This window comes from Canis lupus, chromosome 17 (genome assembly GCF_011100685.1).
Source record: "Canis lupus familiaris isolate Mischka breed German Shepherd chromosome 17, alternate assembly UU_Cfam_GSD_1.0, whole genome shotgun sequence".
NCBI classification, from domain to species: Eukaryota; Metazoa; Chordata; class Mammalia; order Carnivora; family Canidae; genus Canis; species Canis lupus.
Genome location: NC_049238.1, coordinates 6,701,486 through 6,720,108, shown reverse-complemented (window position 1 = coordinate 6,720,108; position 18,623 = coordinate 6,701,486). Strand labels below are relative to the sequence as shown.

Genomic DNA, 18,623 nt, shown 5'->3' with positions numbered 1-18,623 from the left:
AGGCTGGGGAGGTGGGGACACCCACAGACCACCTGCACGATGGGTGGGGGGCTGGCTGCCTTGGCAGATCCTCTTCACGGGGAGCAGGAGGATGCCATGTGAGGGCCAAGGGGGTCGTGATGGGGGGTAAGAACCAGGAGTGGGTGCTTGGAGCCACACCTGGAGGTTTGGATGTATCCTGCGTGTGATGGAGAGCCATCAGAGAGGTTCACACCAGGAGTGGCATCATCCTGTCCTCTCTCGGGTCCCTCTCTCTAATCATTTCTGCCTCACCTGGTCAGCTACCTGCAGGTAGTGCCATCACTTCCCATGGACACCACTCAAGCGCCAGCATGTGAGTCCTCAACCTTCTGCTACCATGTCACGAAGGGCTAGTCCCCTGCAGCACCTGACTTCCCTCTTCCGAAGTGCTCATCGGTGGGACTCCCTGGTGCATCGGCTGCAAGTCCACTGCCCAGCAGTGACAGCCAAAATATCTAACCCCCCAACATGGCTGCACAGCTGGACTCCCTACCTCACCCCCAGGGCTGCAGCAACCACTGAGCCTTTTGTTGCTAGAAAGGAGTGTGGAGAGTCTAAGGGGTCTCAGAAAGGAACAGGAGCAACGGGGTGGCATTCATGAGGGTCAGAAGCAGCCACCGCTTACTCACAAGAGCAGACCATTCCAATATGTTAATATTGGTGTATATCATTGTCCTGGGGTGCACACAAGTCCGGCATGGGCCCCCAAGGGCTTGTGACCTCACAGTTCCACGGAATAGAAGCTCACTAAAATTTCTTCCCACAACAAATAGTACAGACCCTAGTCTAAGGGAAGCATAGTTCAAGTTAGACTCAACAAGGACAAAACCGGAAGGAGCATTTGTCTGTCAGAAATATTCTTCTTGGGATCCCTGGGTGGCACAGCGGTTTGGCGCCTGCCTTTGGCTCAGGGCGTGATCCTGGAGACCCGGGATCGAATCCCATGTCGGGCTCCCGGTGCATGGAGCCTGCTTCTCCCTCTGCCTATGTCTCTGCCTCTCTCTCTCTCTCTGTGACTATCATAAATAAATAAATAAATAAATAAATAAATAAATAAATAAATAAATAAGAAATATTCTTCTTGGCTAACCAATACAACAGCCCTTTGTCCTCAAAATTCTGGGTAATGATGAAATTCCATGTAAAATAATTCTGGGGGGGTGTAGTGATTTTCCTGCCTGCATTTCTTTTTTTTTTTTTAAACATATATTTATTCTGTTAGTGTCTTTTTATTAAGTTCATTTATTCATTTTAGTAATCTCTACACCCAACGTGCGGCTCGGACTCACAACTCCAAGATCAAGAGTTGCAGGCTCTTCAAACTGAGCCAGCCAGGAGCCCCTGAACTTCTCCATAGAAGCTGTCAGGGGACTAGAATCTTACCCCAGGAAATATAGATAAACACTTGCTGTCATCAGAAACCAGGAAAATGGTCACAAAGTGAGAAGTGTGTGTGAAAAGAGACACATCATGTTTCTGGGAAAGTGTTCCTGCTGAACACACACTCACAACCACCAGCTGGCTGCAGGGTAACCAAAAAGGACACCAATGGGCACATATGTGCTTATTCTCAGGCAGCCTTGAGCTGGGTCTCACCTGCCTGAATCAAGGAATCAGATGTGCCCATAACTAAGAAGTTTCTGAGTTCAATTGTCTGGAAATGAATCATTTTTGCTGTAAAAGATTCCTGACATTAATATTAATTGAGTAGCTGCTATGTGCTTGGCGGGGGGGGGGGGGGGGGGGGGGGGGGGACACAGTCCCTGCCCTCAAGTTGGGGAAATACTTTGGCACATAGTAAACAATAAATCGCTCATCAAAGACACCGAAAAATGTTTGAGCATGAAGAGTAAACTGCGTGGAGTGATAGAGACCCTCAAGCCGCACACTCAAAGTACCTTCAGCATCTATGATGTTTGACTTCAATGAGCAATTCTGTAAAAGAAACTTAAAGCTTTTTTCATCCACAAATATTGGATTCTCTAACCTGGCAATGAGATACCTGCCTGACCCTGTGGATTTTGTCTACGAAGCCTGTGATTTAAAACTATATGCCATGAGGAAGCAGAATGCATGCGTTCTCCCCCAGGCAGACAGAGCCTAGTCCTGTGGGAACAGACAAGGCTTGCAGCATTTCCTATTGGCATGAGTTTCTGAGATGCCTCCAACCCTGTCCCATCCCCAGCACCTGCCAGTCTCTTCTTAATCAGCAGAGTTCACAATGGCCCACACCTTGCTCTCGGTGTCCCCCCTGCATCCATTCACACACCACCAGCCCACTTGGAGCTCAGGGTGTCAATGCATGGAAAGCCCCATTATTTTAGTTTTTAGGTGAAATCCTGTGCCCAGAACACACCTTTCAGAAGGGCACCGGCAGGGGAGCTCCAAGTGGTGGGAAAGGTAGAGAGAGAGGCAGGTGGGCAGGCAGAGAGAGAGTGTGCAAGGCAGTTGGAGGGGGAGCCGGCTGTGAGGAGGGGCTCATCCTCCACCTCCTGGGCTCCCAGACCCAGCAGGAGAGGCGGGCATCGTGGAGGCAGGAAAGGACAGGTCTCAGCTGCTAAGGGACACAGGGTGGTTTGGGACCAGAGCAAGTTGGGAGAAGAAATGGGGGGTGGGGGAGAACAAGGTGGGCAGAAGTGTCATGTGCAACATTTTTTTTCTTAGAAAGCTAAGGCCGAGTCTTCAGGGAGAGGATGACTCCTTTCTTTTTCAGAACAACAAGGAATGGGTGATTCCATCTCCCTCTCAGGAACGATGCACAGCTCAGGGCTTCAGCGCTGAAGGAGCCCTTCGGGGTGTTGGTGGTGACCATCATCATCATCAACATCATGACCGCATAGCAAGACAGCCCAAATTGTGCCCTTACTGCAGGTCAGACACTCTTCTCGTGCTTTTTCCAAATCAGCTCATTTATACAACAACAATTTTACTGAAGGAGATTCAGAAATGCAGAGAGGGTAAGTAACTTGTCCAGGGCCACACAGTCGAGAAGTGGACAGAACTGGGCTGGAACCCAGGTTTTCTGAGACCCTACCATCAGCTGGCTTTTGAACATAAGCCTCAGCTAATTTTCCTAGCACGGAAAATGTTCTGAGTTGCCATCACACATTTAATGGCCACAAACTACTCTTGTGAATTATTTCTCTTTTGTAAAATTGGCCAAAGTGTGCAATGATCCCATCTGTCCCAAAGTCATCTTGTACACCCTACAGTAATGATGTGGGGATGAACTTCATTCATCTACATAGGCTGTAATTTTGAAATATTTATGACCCAATACAGCCTGAGGATTATTTAAAAATCAATTTTATAGCATCATCAATCTCCTTTCCTCACACAAGAAGGCATGCAGGGGTCAACAAAGAGAAAATAAAGTAGAAGAAGACACCTTGGAGTAGTCTTGGATGGCTCTCCACTCCTACATCTAATCACTATCCCTAAAAGATCCTTGCCCCTTCCACTCCCATCTGCCACCCTGCACATTGCCATGATTCCTCTTCCTTAGCTCTTCTAGAGTTCTCTGCAATGGCTTCCTGCCTCAAGGCTGCTAACCCATCATTTTCATCATAGCCAGAGGAATCCTTCTAGAAAATCCCATCAGGTCATTCTCTTGCTTAAAAGGATCTGATGACAGAGACAGAAAGCAGGTGGTGGTTGCCAGAGCTGGGTGGAAAGACAAGGGAGGCAGAGTTGTTTCATGGGCACAGAGTTCCAGTTTGGGAAGGCGAAACATTTCTGGAGCCGGATGGTGGCAATTGGTACGCCATGATGTGAACATACTTACTGTCACCAAAAGATACACGTAAAGATGGTTAAAATGGTCAATCTTACTTTATATATATTTTACCACAATAAAAAAAAATAAAAATAGGAACACCTGGCTGGCTCAGTTGGTAGAGCACATGACTCTTGATCTTAGGGTCATGAGTTTAAGCCCCATGTTGGACATAGAGCTAAATGAATGAATGAATGAATAAATAAATAAATAAAAGTGTATCTGGTGATTCCTAGTGGTCTCAGGATACAACACCCATTCCTCAGAAAGACAAACAAGGCTCCTCAGAATGTGGTCCCAGTCTTCATTAGCAACCTTATCTCCCACTTCCTTGGAGGGGCCACATGCTCACAGCATGTCCCACCCATTCTGCTACCCAGACACAGCATGCCTTCTCACGATACCTTGTCTCTGTCTATACTGTTCCTTCTCTCTAGAATGTACTTTTCCCCCTGCCCCCTCAATGGCCAAGAACAGCTTAATCTGTAAGACCCATTTAAACCAGGTCACCTCCTCCGAGAAGCCTTCCCACCTCGACACACCTGGCACAGATATGCCTTCTTTCTCTAAGGCACAGGCCCTGCCTTTGTCCCCGTCAGGCTCGGCAAGGCCTAGCAGACACTCAATAAATGTTTGTTAACTGTTTAATGAATAAGATTTTTGTCTCCATCCTGGGGGAGATTTTGAGACATACATAAATGAAGTGATTCATTTCTTAAAAGTATGATGCAATCTAGAGGTGGAATAGCATCTTCTGAGAGAGAGAGAGAGAGAGAGAGAGAGAGAGAGATCTTTGTGGATCTGGGAGGAGGTCAAGTTTGAGTGAGGACAAGCCTTCTGGACAGAGGTGTCAATGACAGCAAAGCCCCCCTGTCTTTCTTCCAGGAAGAGAAAGATGAGATCCAGGCTAAGGCTTTTTCCAGATTCCAACTTTCATGCCCCCCACCCCCACCCCAGGCTTTTGTGTTTCTCCATACAGATCAGAAGCCCAAGTGTAACTAAGGGACGTGGGCTGTTTTCAGGCTGCCCGGCATCTGAAACCCCTTCTGTTGTTTGAGGAATTCCTCACTTTATGAGTTTTAGTGGAGGCAGAGCCTGCTTTCCTCCCTGGAAGGTATATGTTCCTGATACCTGCTTCCCCGGCCTTACAGTGAGGTGTGGTGCAAGTGACTCAGGCTTGGCCAGATGCCCCACCCAGGATTTTGATTCTAGAAAGAATGACCCAAGAAAAGGGGATGGTAGAGAGTCCCTTCCAGGGGCAGCAGCTAGGCTGCCTTGGGTTTCAATGAGGATGGAGCCAATGCAGGATCGAGGGCCAGTGTCTTGCACCCACATGAAGTGCAGAGGGGACTGGTGTCAGGGGTCCAGAGGCTGAAACAACAGGGATCTTTCTGAGCAAGGTGATTTTGTCTGCAATGTGATTTTGGCTGTGGTTCTGGCTAGATGCCTGCCCTAGTCCCCACCCATTTAAAGGCCCGGTTTGCCAGCCTCCCTCATGATCAATAAGAAGTAATGGTCTCATATTTAAGTCCACTGGAGTCGTTTCTGCTACTTGCAGCTAAGGGCTCTAGTGCAATAATTAACTTTGTCCAAGCTGGGTCCCGGGACTCCAGGAAGGGGAAGGGAAACTTGCATTTTCTGAGCACCTAAGAGGTAACACAGCAAAACATGCTTTTCTCATTGAGGCTCTGAGAGTCCCGAGGGCCCCGTGAGGCTCTCCTCTAGGCCGGCCACATGCCTGTGGATGCATGTCCAGCCTGAGCTTCAGCAGCGAGGCTCCCCATCCCCAGGCCTTCAGGGGCTGCCTGTGTGGCCACAACCTGTCAAAGCCCCAAGACTGCCTGCTGCCCGCTGCTGAGCAAATTCGCATTTCACCAACTTCCTGGAGGTTGTGGGTTTTTTAAATCTCTCTTACTGGGTCTCGTGTTCTATATCCATTGGTTCAAGAAACAAGTTGCTGCCTTTTCCCCTTTATTTCCGGAAGCTGTGGGACAGCTGTAGCAGGGCTGCTGGGTTCCGTTTGAACACACTGGGGCTGGCTGGCAGCTCTCCGAGTTGCAGAGCCAGGAGCAGGGCCGGGGATCCTCCATCCATTAGCATTGATTAGAACAATCCCCGTCTCCAGGCACCTCAAGGCACATTAATAGCAGAGCAAGGTGGCAACAGCTCCCCTCTTCCAGGGGCTGCTTTGGATAGAACAAGCTCTTAAGGGTTTTGCTTAGATGTGTGACACCCCCAAATTTCTCACCTGGGCTTATCCTGGCTTTCAGGAAATCCAGAAAAGAAATTGTCCAAATTAGGGAGTTATTGTATTCAAAAGCGTTCCTTCCTCTGCAAAAGGTTGCTTCCCTGGATTCTCTTCGTTACTGGGCCTGATGCAGTTGGGAGTTTGTTTACAGAGCCCGAGAGGACTGAGAGGAAGGAGGGCCACAGGGGGCTGCCTAGAGCTTCTAGCCCCTCCCAGCTAGAGTCCTGGGTGCCTCCAGCTGGGGGCTGGACCCAGGCCAGCCCGAAGCCTTCCTGAGCAAGTAGCCTCAGCTCACCCTGTCCTGCGGCCACTGTGCGCTTGCCCGTGACTCCTCCCTCTGTCCATCTTTTTGTTCATTTGTCCATTGGTCATCCATTTCTTGGCACCCAGTGTATCCTCCAGGCACCTTGCTAGGCACTGGGGCTCCCCAGGTAAATCCCGGAGGCATAATCCTGCCTTCCTGGTGCCTCAGCCTGTTGGGGAATCAAACCCAGGAGAAGTGATGTCATGTGCTTCATGTCAGAGAGCTCGCCCAGCTGGGAGAGGAGAGGAGTGTCATTTCTGCTGAGATTCTGGAAATGAGAAGATGAAGATGTAAGGAAAGAGGGAAAGAGCAGGAGCAAAGCTCAGAAGGGGCTGAGGCCCAAGAGAAAGAGGAGAAGCCAAGGCATAAGGAGAAAGGCTCCAATGGAGATCACTGGGGGCTCGTGAGTCCCCTGAAGTATTCTGAGTTGATTCTGTTTATCTCACGAGCACATACATAGCACTGTTCAAAGCACTTTATCCATCTTAACTCATCAAATCCTCATAATGACCCTCTGAAGAGGTATTATTATCATCATTCCCATGTCACAAATGGGAAAACCGAGGCACGGACTAGTTAGGTAACCTGCCCAAGATCACATATCTAGTGAGAAGTAGAGCCAGGATTCAAACTCAGGCCATCTGGCTTCTTCTGAGTCCAACCAGGAGCTGCAGCTAAGCGCTGCTGAGGATTTTTAAGCAGGAAAGTAATGTAAGGGTCAGACTTGCATGTTTTACAAGATCCTCCCCATGAAGGGGGCAAGAGGTTAGCGTAACCAGTCTCCCCAGCGTGGCCTGCACTTGTTAAGCTGCCTGTGTGGCTGAGCTGGTTACGGCAGAAGGAGGTGAAGAGGCGGAAAAGATTGCTCCTCTGGACACCAAGCTCTCCCTGGGTGGGCTGCTTTCCAACATGCTGTCCAGAGCTCTCTTCTTGGGGTCAGGCCCATCCAAGGCTGACTCCCACACAAGGAGAAGCAAGTGTACCCCTTCTGTCCTCCCAGAGGCATCCCCTGGGGCAGCGGACCAGCGGAGGGAAATGCAGACCTTCCTCCTCCTCTCAGTGGCTCTCCTCTTTTCCTCTGGTGACTCCTTTTCTCCCGAAGCTTTCTGGTGCCCGACATCTGCTGCAATCTCTCCAGCCCACACTCGTGTCTCTCTTCTCTCGACGTGCATAGCACTTACTGTGAGAGCCACACAATCGATTCCTGTGTGCATTGTTCTCTAACTGTTCTGTGTTCATTCAACCGTTCAACTGTCCTGAATTGTCTGGAGATGAGTCATAATTTGGGAGATGTTGAAGATTTGTTGCTTTTATGTACCCGTACTTAAATATATATAAGTATATCACTGACTTCTTCAACAACAACAGAGTGAGAACATCATGAACATTTTTTTGTGATGATTAAGGCTCATTGCTGTATGCCTCAGCCCTGTCTGGGAGAGATTTGTCGGGTGCCCGTCCCCTGATTGGCGCCAACCTCTAGAACTTTTTCATGTGCTTTTTATGGGTTTGATGTCTCTGCCCTGACAACTGATTGCCTTGCATAGAGGGGATCCCGACACAGCCCCTGGGGACAGGCCTTCTAAAGCCTCAGCTCTTACTCTGCCCTGAATCATCAGATGAGAAAGGTAGAGTGTATTCGGAAGGACTTCCAGGTCTAATTCTACTCCTGCCTTCTATGCAACCACCTCTAGACCCACCACAGGCTTGGAAACCAGGTAGGTGAGCACCCAAGAACCAAAAAGAGAAGGACACCCTCCCAGCTCCTCGTGAGCTCGAGGTTTAGCACCCCACCTCTGGGATCTCTGCCAACGTCCTTAGAGGTACAGGCTGTGTCGTAATCGTTTTTGGAATCCCAGCCTCTAGGATAGTGTCTGAACATGGTAGACCATTCAATACTTTGTGACCTGTCAAGAAATGGATTGAGCGTGAGTTAGGGCTTGGGAGTGCTCCTCTGAGCGTGGTGTGTGTGTGTGCACTCATGCGGGAAGTTGAGGAAGGACTTCTCAGGGGACCTGCCACACTAACTTCAAGGCTCTTCGTGTGCTCTTCATAGCAGATGCAATCCCGTGTTTATGGCATTTGTGAATTTACTACCGTTCTAGTGATTTCATGTATGATTGGGTGCATGGTAAGCATTCAGTGCAAAGAATTGCTATGAGCTGGGCAGCCCAGGTGGCTCAGCGGTTTAGTGCCTGCCTTTGGCCCAGGGCGTGATCCTGGAGACCCAGGATCGAGTCCCATGTCAGGCTCCCTGCATTGTAGCCTGCTTCTCCCTCTGCCTGTGCCTTTGCCTCTGTCTCTCTCTGTCTCTCTCTGTCTCTCTCTGTGTGTGTCTCTCATGAATAAATAAATAAAATCTTAAAAAAGAAGAAGAAGAATTGCTATGATTGGAAATGCCCCCCTTGACCACCTGGATTCACTCACCAAACAAAACTTTGCTAAATGCCTTCTATGGGTCAGTCAGGGAGGCAGAAGGCACATGAAGGTCTGCCTACTGGAAGGTCACGGGTTAACCGGAGAGATGGGCATGTAATTAATTAAAGGGAACAAACAAGGAACGAGAAGGTGCCCTCTCCCTGCAGATGTGTTGAGTGTAAAAACAGAGATTTCCATATGAAAATAAAATCAGCCACCGACTCACTGGCAGATATATACTCAGCCACCCACCAGCCTCAAATAACTAAACATTATTTCTGGGCTGGCAAACCTGGGAGTTTCTGTCTTCCATCTCAGATAGCACAGTCTTATTTATTGTGGTAGAAGAAGATTGAACTCAGACAGCCTTGTTTTTTTATCTTAACTCTATCGTTTACCAATTTGGACATGTAATGTAGCCTCCCTGAGAGTCAGTTTATTCAACCACACAGTGGGATTATAATACCTGTCTTTTGTTGAAAGGGTACTAGTGATACAGGATCAGTAAAGAAAACTCTTGGGGTGCCCGGCTGGCTCAACTGGTAGAGCATATGGCTCTTGATCTCGGGGTCCTGAGTTGGGGCAGGGCACCTGGGTGGCTCAGTTGGTTGAGCAGCCAACTCTGGACTTTGCCTCAGGTCATGATCTCAGGGTCCTGGAATTGAGCCATGCTTTGGGCTCTGCTTTCATCAGGGAGTCTGCTTCAGGATTCTCTTTCTCCTTCTCCCTCTGCCCTTCCCTTGTTTGTGCTGTCTCTCAAATAAAGAAGTAAATCTTTAAAAAAGAAAGAAAGAAAGAAAGAAAGAAAGAAAGAAAGAAAAAGAAAAGAAAAGAAAAGAAAAGAGAAAAGAAAAGAAAGAAAAGAAAGGAGAAAAGAAAAAAAAAGAAAAGAAAAAGAAAAGAAAGAAAAGAAAAGAAAAGAAAAGAAAAGAAAAGAAAAGAAAAGAAAAGAAAAGAAAGAAAAGAGGGATCCCTGGGTGGCGCAGCGGTTTAGCACCTGCCTTTGGCCCAGGGTGTGATCCTGGAGACCCGGGATCGAATCCCACGTCGGGCTCCCGGTGCATGGAGCCTGCTTCTCCCTCTGCGTATGTCTCTGCCTCTCTCTCTCTCTCTCTCTGTGACTATCATAAAAAAAAAAAAAAAAAGTTAAAGAAGAGAAGAGAAGAGTAGAGAAGAGAAGAGAAGAAAGAAAAGAAAAGAAAAGAAAAGAAAAGAAAAGAAAAGAAAAGAAAAGAAAAAAAATTCTTACCACCAGGAAGCTCACAGTCTGGCTGAGAGAGATTAGATATGTCATAGACATATGCTTAAAGCTATTTAAAAATATCATGTCATTTGTTGAGTGAAAAAAGAAAGTTACTATTGTATTAATTGAGATTCTCCAGGGAAAGAAAGCCAATAGGATGTGTGTATATACAGAAAGATTTTTATTACAAATAATTAGCAAATCCAAAATCTGCAGGGTGGGCCTATAGGCTAGAGACCCAGGAAAACCAATGTTTCTGTTTGAGTCTGAAGGCTGCCTGACTAAAGAAGAGCTGATGTTTCAGATGAAGTCCAAAGGCTATACGCTGGAGAAGTATCTCTTGCTCAAGGGAAACTACTCTTTTGTTGTTTCCAGGCCTTCAACTGACTGGATGTGGCCCACCCACAGTATGGAGCACAATCTGCTTACTCAAAATCCACCAATTTAAATGTTAATCTCTCCCCAAAACACACTCACAGAATAATGTTTGATCAAATACCTGGGCACTCTGTGGCTCAGCCAAGTTGACACATTAAATTAACCATCATACGGAGCAGAGTGAAGAATGTAATCTCATAAATGTGAAACCACAATCATATGTCCAAACAAAAAGAGAGAGATCTAGAAGGCAATCACCAAAATGCTAACAGTGGTCACCTCTCAGAGTCAGGCTCTCAAGGTCTTTTTAATCTCCCTTGTACTTTTATGTATTGTTTCATTTTTTTGGTAGAATGAGTGCTATTACATTTTCGGTTAACATTATCATCATCACTATCATCATTACAAAACCAATCAAGCATTTTGAAAAATACTCTATTGCCTGGCACACAGGAAATGCTGGGGAAATGGCAGGATGCTGGAACCCTTCACCAAGAGGCCGGTTGTCCAAAAGCCAGTTCAGAATGCCTGACATTCTACCAGTGAAGTTTTGTTCTTCAAATGGAAGAGCTTTCTTTCCTCTTAAAATACAAGTTGTGAAAAAAAAAAAAAATACAAGTTGTGGCTGAAGAAACACCACTTGAAGACTTATATGTTTGTTTGGAAGTAGGCTCTTTATTTATTCATGAGACACAGAGAGAGAGTGGCAGAGACACAGGTAGAGGGAGAAGCAGGCTCCATGCAGGGAGCCCGACATGGGACTTGATCCCGGGCCCCCAGGACCACGCCCTGGGCTGAAGGCGGTGCTAAACCACTGAGCCACCCAGGCTGTCCAACCTACATGTTTTTTAATGAAGGGGTGACTTGATTTTTTTTTCCCCTTAAAGCCCATACACTGAGGGTTAGAAAACAGTTACACGGCCAAGGGGTGTCCAGGAGACTCCAGAAATGGGGCAACCATGGGCAAAGAGAGATGCCTGCACACGGCAAGAGTAAACTTCACCCACTGCAGGCCTGATGGAAAACAGTTCTACAGGCGTGACCCAGCCCTAAGCCAGGGAATGTCTGGAAGACTTCCCTGACCAAGCTCCCTTGATTTTCCCACCTGTCTGGTCTCTATGGGACTCTCATTTAGCACCTCCAGGTGGAGTGAACAGGGGGTAACTCTTCAACTATCCACTAAACAGAAATATCGACAAGGATCATCCAGGGATTTGAATGAAGAGTCCCACTCAAATGTTTTGCGTGTCAGTAAAATATCTGCCATATGGCAAGAGAGGAAGAAGTTCCTCTGAAATGACCCACTGCTCTGTGCAAATAAACCACCAAAATAATTTATGAGTAAACTCAACTGGGAAGACTCATTCATTCTGCAAAGTACACCGACTGTGGCCATTCCGCAGGCCATTAACTCCACTAATTACAGCAGTGATTCAAGAGAGAAGGCTCCTTGCTGCGGACGGGGACAGGCATCTCCCTCCCTCCTCTGTGCCCCATCCCCAAACACAGGGAAAGGAGGGGGAAAAAAAAAAAACTAGCATTCACCAACATGTGCGATGAGCCCAGTATCTATCTTCCTATGGGGTAGCTCTGCAACAACCCTTGAGGTAGGGTTGATTTTCACAGGTTCGGGAGATGAAGTTGGGCGGTGGGGTGGGCGGGGGTCATGGGTACCCAAGGTCAGGCTGGAATTTCGGATCTTCAGGCTTGGAATTCAGCGTGCTCCCTCTTGTTCCAGCAGCTTCTTCCCACCAAGTAATTTAGCAAAACTCACAAGATATGTAACAACTTCTCAGTACTTTCTTTGTGAGCAGTCTGCTCCCTCCAGTGCTTCCCAGCATGTTGGGTGTGGATGTTTAACACATTTTATCTTCACAGGGTGAAACCCCTGGAGAGAGGCTGGTCTGAGCTTTCCCAGGGGCCCTACCGCACCCAGTAGAGTTCTGGCACAGTGCAAGCAGAGATGCGCCTGAGTGCCCAGACCGGTGCCCAGGTCCGCATCCAGGTTCTCCCGCTCACCAGCTAGGGGTTCTGGTGTAATTCTTAACCTCTCTGTGCTTTAGATTCCTCATCTCTGGGCCGCCTGGTGGCTCAGCTGTTGAGCGTCTGCCTTCGCCCCAGGTCGCCCCTGGGTCCTGGGATCGAGTCCCATGTCGGGCTCCCCACGGGGCACCTGCCTGCTTCTCCTTCTGCCTGTATCTCTGCCTCTCTCTGCGTCTCCCATGAATAACTAAATAAGGGGATCCCTGGGTGGCTCAGTGGTTTGACGCCTGCCTTCAGCCCAGGGTGTGATCCTGGAGTCCCGGGATCGAGTCCCATGTCAGGCTCCCTGCATGGAGCCTGCTTCTCCCTGTACCTGCTTCTCCTTCTGCCTGTGTCTCTGCCTCTCTGTGTCTCTCATGAATAAATAAATAAAATCTTTAAAAAAAAGAATAAATAAAATCTTAAAAAAAAAGATTCCTGACCTCTGAGACAGATGTGATGGTCATAGTAGTACCTACGTCACAGTGGCAGTAAGCAGATTAAATGAGTGAATACGAAAGACTTAAAATAGCATCTGACACATGCATTTCACTCAATAAATGTTAGCTTTTTATGTGTCAGGGAACTGCCAGTTCCCAGGGCTTTAATTTTCTCTGAGTTCGGTCAAGTGCAGAGGTGTTCAGATACGCACTTGTCCCTCTAGACCCTTGTAAAATACTTTGTAATTTCATAGCGTGCCATTATTTCCAAGCAGTTTTTCATCCATGATTGCAGATGATCGTAATGATAGGAGTTGGTGCTCAATGAGTGTTTGATGATTGAATGAAAGCAGAAATGTTAGAGGCTAAGTTACAGAGTGCAGCAAAAACTTGCCCAAGGTCACCCAGGGAGATGGCAGGACAACTCAGACTTTCTGACAAAGAATTAGTGTGCTTGCCTGTTCCCTCCCTGCCTCCCACAGAGGTTCAGTCCCCTGACAGTCGCCTTCAAGGGTCTCTGTCCCACCCCCACTCCGGTCAACCTCCACCAGTATGTCCCCTTGCTTGGGCTGTCTCTAATTTCTAAGCTTGAAACTCACTGGTCATACAGAAAGCATTTTATCTGACCTTCCACATGCAAATTCTTTCCATTGGGATTTCTTGGTGTCCGGCTCCACCCCAGCCCACATGGCCATAAACACTTGTGTGTCTGCAGCTTGGCCCCAGGGATTCCAGAAATAACAGCAGGGCCCTACATTAGAACGCTAGGACATAGTAAGGCATTTTTGCATCCACACAGGCCCTTCCCAACCCAGGCCTCTCCTGTCCGTCAAAGCACAAAGCAACCTTTACAAGTCAGGACAGGGAGGGGCACGTAGGAGGGAGTTTAGATTTCTGGAAAGTCTGTACCTTCTCCTGCCATCTGTGTGAACTCTCAGATCTTCCATTCTAGAGATTCTCCAGATCTGCTCCAGCCCCCATTTGGATTTAAAATTCCTTCTCAGCTCTGGCATTCTTTGGCTTTGAAACATCCACTCCCTTAGACGTGCTAGAACTGGAATCGTAGCAGTGTGAGCCCAGATGGCAATTTTCATCTTAGGATGGCACAGAGGCCTCTTCCCAGACACCCAGGACGGGCTACCTTATGTGCCAGGCACTGGCAAAGTGCCAGGAGAGAAGGGAGTGGCTGGAGGGGTGTGCCTAGTTTTAAAGAGGAAAGAAAGTGCTAGAGATGACCCCAATACAAAGCATCTGGGGCAAACTTTCTCACTTCTCAAGAGTGTGAACAGCAGAAAGTCCAGGAGAAAGTCAAAAGTGAACATCGAGGGAGACAAGTTTAGGTTTTCACGTGTGCTCTGAAAAATAATACTAGAAAACAAAACCCATATACACATAAAACGAGATGGAAAAAACATGTATTTAGATGCATAACCTGCAAAGACGAGGAAGAGATATAACAACAGCTGCTTTGGGCGGGGAGGGGTGTTGAATGTGTGTTTTTCTCCAAAACATCCTGACTGTCAGAATAAAATTAGAATATCTGGCCATTGCCCGAGAGACCTGCCTGGACTTTCTTGGGGGTTTTACAAGAGAATTTTAGGTTTTGGGTGCCCGCCTGAAAACTCGAGTTGATCACGAAGACACATTCTTAAGCGACTTTCTCCTGGAACAAATTCCTCTTTAACGGGGATGGGATTATTTCTAATTCGCAGCTCCAATCGCAACGTCATTAAAGGCTGCGTTCAGCGTCTGGAGCTCCAAACCTTTGTCACGAATGGGAAGGTGGAGGAAAGAAAGGGGCTTGTGCAACCAAAGAGCCGCTTAGGTCAGCCTCGCGGGTCCTCCCCGCCAGGGCCGAGTGGAGCCGCGGCTGCATTAGCCCGCTAGGTGCAACGCACTAGATGCAATGCACGATCTGCAGCGCTGCTGCAGCAGGAGACGCTGCTACGGCGGCAGAGGTGGTGCGAACCTCCCGCTCCCGTGCCGCACCCACAAGCGCTGGGGGTGGCGGGGAGGCTGAGGGGAGTTGGTAACAGCATCGCCATGGCAACAGTGACGTCCTTTTACCCTGGATCTAATTGGAGGAAACCCCGTGGCCGAAGCCGCAGCCTGCCGGCCAACCGAACTTGCCCAAGCCGACCCACCCTCCTAGCCTCCGCTTCCCCTCCCGCCCCGCCCTCTTTGCCCCCTTCCGCGCGCTCAGCCTTCATTGGCCAGCCGCGGAGCCGGAGGCGGGACTCCCGGGAGCAGCTCGGCGCGTCATTGGGCGACAGGAGCGAGGGCCGCGGCGCGGCGCCCCGCCCCTCGGCTCCGGGGTAGGCTGAGACGGGAGGGTCCTCGGCTAAAGCCCAAAGCGGATCAAAGTGGTGGGACTCGCGCCGCGGCCGCGGAGACGTGAAGGTGAGCGCCGCGGTCGCCCCGGGTCGTCCCCGGTGGCCGGGCCCGAGGGCAGGGCGGGAGGCCGGCCCCGCGAGAGTGGGCGGCCTCGACGCCGCGCTCCTCGGGTCGGCTCTGGCGGCAAGGTGTGGGCCAACGGCCGCTTCCATCTTGGGCCGGGCGGGCGCGGGCGCGGGCGCGGCCCTGCCTCCCCCCACCCCCGAGCCGCGCGGGCCGCCTCCGCCTCCGCGGGGGGCGCCCCTCGGCCTCCCGGGCGCCGGCGGGGAGCGTGGGCGGGGGAGGGAAATTCAACTGGGCGGCGCGTGCGGGGACGGACAAAAGGGGCGGCGGGGCGGGCGGCCCGGGGCGGCGGGCGCATTGTCTGAGGGCGCCGCCCCCGCCTCTCCGCCCGCAGGCCGTCCGCACGCCTCCTCGCGATCCGGGTCGGTGCTCGCCCTCGCTCTCCTCTCCGCGTCCCCATGGAGAAGACGGAGCTGATCCAGAAGGCGAAGCTGGCCGAGCAGGCCGAGCGCTACGACGACATGGCCACCTGCATGAAGGCCGTGACGGAGCAGGGCGCCGAGCTGTCCAACGAGGAGCGCAACCTGCTCTCGGTGGCCTACAAGAACGTGGTCGGGGGCCGCAGGTCCGCCTGGCGGGTCATCTCGAGCATCGAGCAGAAAACCGACACCTCGGACAAGAAGTTGCAGCTGATTAAGGACTATCGGGAGAAAGTGGAGTCCGAGCTGAGGTCCATCTGCACCACGGTGCTGGTGAGTCCGCGCTCGTGCGCGCTCGTCCGAGCTGCGCAGGAGGGAAGGGGTGGCGGGAGCCGGTCCTTTTGTGTGTGAAAGCCTTTCATTGAGAATTTCACGGGGACGGGGAAAGAAACGTGGGCCGGGGCTTGCCTGATTGTCTGCGGACGCGTGGACGGTTGGAGATGTGGTTGTTTCGCTTCGTGAGACTCAAAAAGCTGCTTTTCCAGGGCGGGGTGGTGGTGGTGGTGGTGGTGGTGGGGAAGCAGATCTCTGCCCAGGTGATGGGCTGCTCCCGAACCGTGCAACTTTGAAACATCCAAGTAGGTCTGTGCAAGACTGAACATCATTTTCATCCGCGGGCTGAGATCTCGGAAGCCTTGAAATGTGCGGCATCAGCTCGCAGGCTCCAGCCTTTTCGAACGAACGTGCAGGCACCTTTTCGATAGAGACACTTCTGCGTGGAATAGGTTTTCCTCGCAAAGCTAGTAACGGGAATTTGTACTTCAGAAATCTGAACAGGTAGCTCATCTTTCAAGCAAGAGTATCCGTGGAGCTTTTCCGTACTAAAAAAAAAAAAAAAATCAGTGGAGGGGGTGGCGAGAGTTCTAGTTCTGTAGCTGAAAAAGGTACAGATAAATCTAAAGGACAGAGTGTCCTGATAAATTTCAGTATCTGGTAACATTTTCTTGCTATTACTTAGTTACACTTAAACGCTAATGTATCAAATCAAATTCGTTTCTGGAGCAGGCAAGAAAGCTTTCCAGGTTTCAAACTGTCCAGTCTTAGCAAGGGTGGCTATTGGGTGGAGTAGGTAACTGCTCTGATTCACTCTTATTAGTGAGAACATTTTTAGCTTTGTCATGGCATTGGATCTTTTGATCGGTAACAAGTTTTTAAATTTTAAATGCTATCATCATATCCCGGAGTGTTATTCTTAAGTACCACTTTTACAAAAGGCCTACTGAATTTTGATGTTTTAGGAGGGCTTGAAAGGCAAGCATGCTAGATTGGTGATTATTCAGGAAGGAATAGAAGAGAAAATGCCTCTTTCCTTCCCGACCTTCCTTTCCCTGCCCCATCAGATAGGTGCGGCAGGAAAATTTTTTCTTTTCCTTTTTTTTTTTTTTTAGTTCTTGAAGGTAGTTTTATAATACAAAGAATGAGTGATCTGGTCTGAATCATGGCTACCGGAGATAGGAGGTAAAGCGGCAATGCGGAGAGTGTACTTTATGTTGTATTTATAGGTTTCTTTAGCTTCCACTCCCTGCCTGGCATTGAGGAGGCACTTTGAAAGCTTTTTGAACTGAATTGCTGCCACTTGGCTTCAAGAAATTTCCCAACTTGAAAGTGATGGCAGACTTAAATAGCATATGGTAATGGTTATTGACAACATAGACTTTATTATCAAGGGAAGACTCGTACAAATTCCATATGTTAAGGAGAAGTTTTTTTGTGTGTGTATGTGTAGTAGTTTGGTGGCTCTCACGGCATTGTTTCATCCTCTTTCTGTTCAGTTATTACTTTGCGTTTTGTTACTTACCTTGCAGCAATTCAGAATTACCACAGAGCTTTTCCTGTTTTCCAAAAAGCAAGTGAACTCTGGGTCAAAGGAATATTTGTTTTATTTTATGGTTCTTAGAAATTTAGTTTTTATGATGGCATGAGGAGAAAAGAGTTTTGCTTTGTTGACAAGTGACTTGAAAGAGACACTAAGTATTCTAGACTTTCATACAGATCATTTCAATAGGAGAGAACCCCTGAAATGAGGACAATTTTTTTAATATACCAAGTGAAATAAAGTTTAGTTTGATTAGTTGGAGACACCAGGGTGTAAGTAAAGTGTTTTTTTTCTTTTTAACAAAATTGCTTAAGTAACTAATTTAGATTTGATGGCCAGGCTATAAAGAAATCCTACGAAAGCCCATCTTCAAGTTGGCAACTGTATTTGAGAGCTTTGGTATGTGCATGGCACTTTGCTAAGCAGTATGGGGAGGAACAAGACTAGGAACCATAGATTTTCTTCCTCTAATCATTTGTAATAAGGAGTGCATGTGAGAAATACCCAAATGTATAATTTCCGTAAGTTGGTTATGAACAAAAAATGCTGTGTGGTTCAAAGGAAACGGAAACCCCAGGAAAGGCTTTACAAAAGCGTGGTTTTTGGAATGAGCTCTGATGGAGGAGAATCAAGAAAGCGAGGTAGAAATCATTTAAGAGAATGTCAGAGTGAAATTTCTTCATTTGGTTGACCAGGGAGGCATCAAAGGTTTTTGAATGGCGTACATGTGGCAGCATCTAGAATTCATGATTTGAGTGCTAATTACCAGCTTGTAATCTGAACTGACAGATGAGGAGGAAGTGATAAACTAGTGAGCAAGAGTCTGATGATTGATAAGTTAGTAATTTAATGCAGAGTCTACCAAAATAATGAGGAAAAAAGAGTGAAACATGAGATTTCTGAACGTGGGTGCTAAAATGAAATTTCCTCTTTTTTCCTTTGGTGAACAAGAAGATGAATTTGGTGTGGAGAAAAATTAAGTGAAACTGACTTGTTATAGAAGACTAGTAAAAGAGTAACCTGAAGGGTAGACAAAACTTTAGTTCTAAATAGAGATTCTTAAGCTCTTGGCTCCTTTATAG

At 48.5% G+C, this 18,623-nt stretch overlaps 1 protein-coding gene across 1 annotated transcript in view; it reads left to right on the top strand.

The window, feature by feature from the left end:
* Positions 1-15,095: 15,095 nt before the first annotated feature.
* The window catches only part of YWHAQ (tyrosine 3-monooxygenase/tryptophan 5-monooxygenase activation protein theta), a 37,450-nt gene continuing 33,922 nt past the window's right edge, over positions 15,096-18,623 (top strand). The window contains exons 1-2 of the mRNA XM_038560751.1: positions 15,096-15,249; positions 15,641-15,998. Coding sequence (XP_038416679.1) covers positions 15,705-15,998 — 294 coding nt within the window. The 5' untranslated portion in view covers positions 15,096-15,249; positions 15,641-15,704. The remainder of the gene's footprint in view (positions 15,250-15,640; positions 15,999-18,623) is intronic.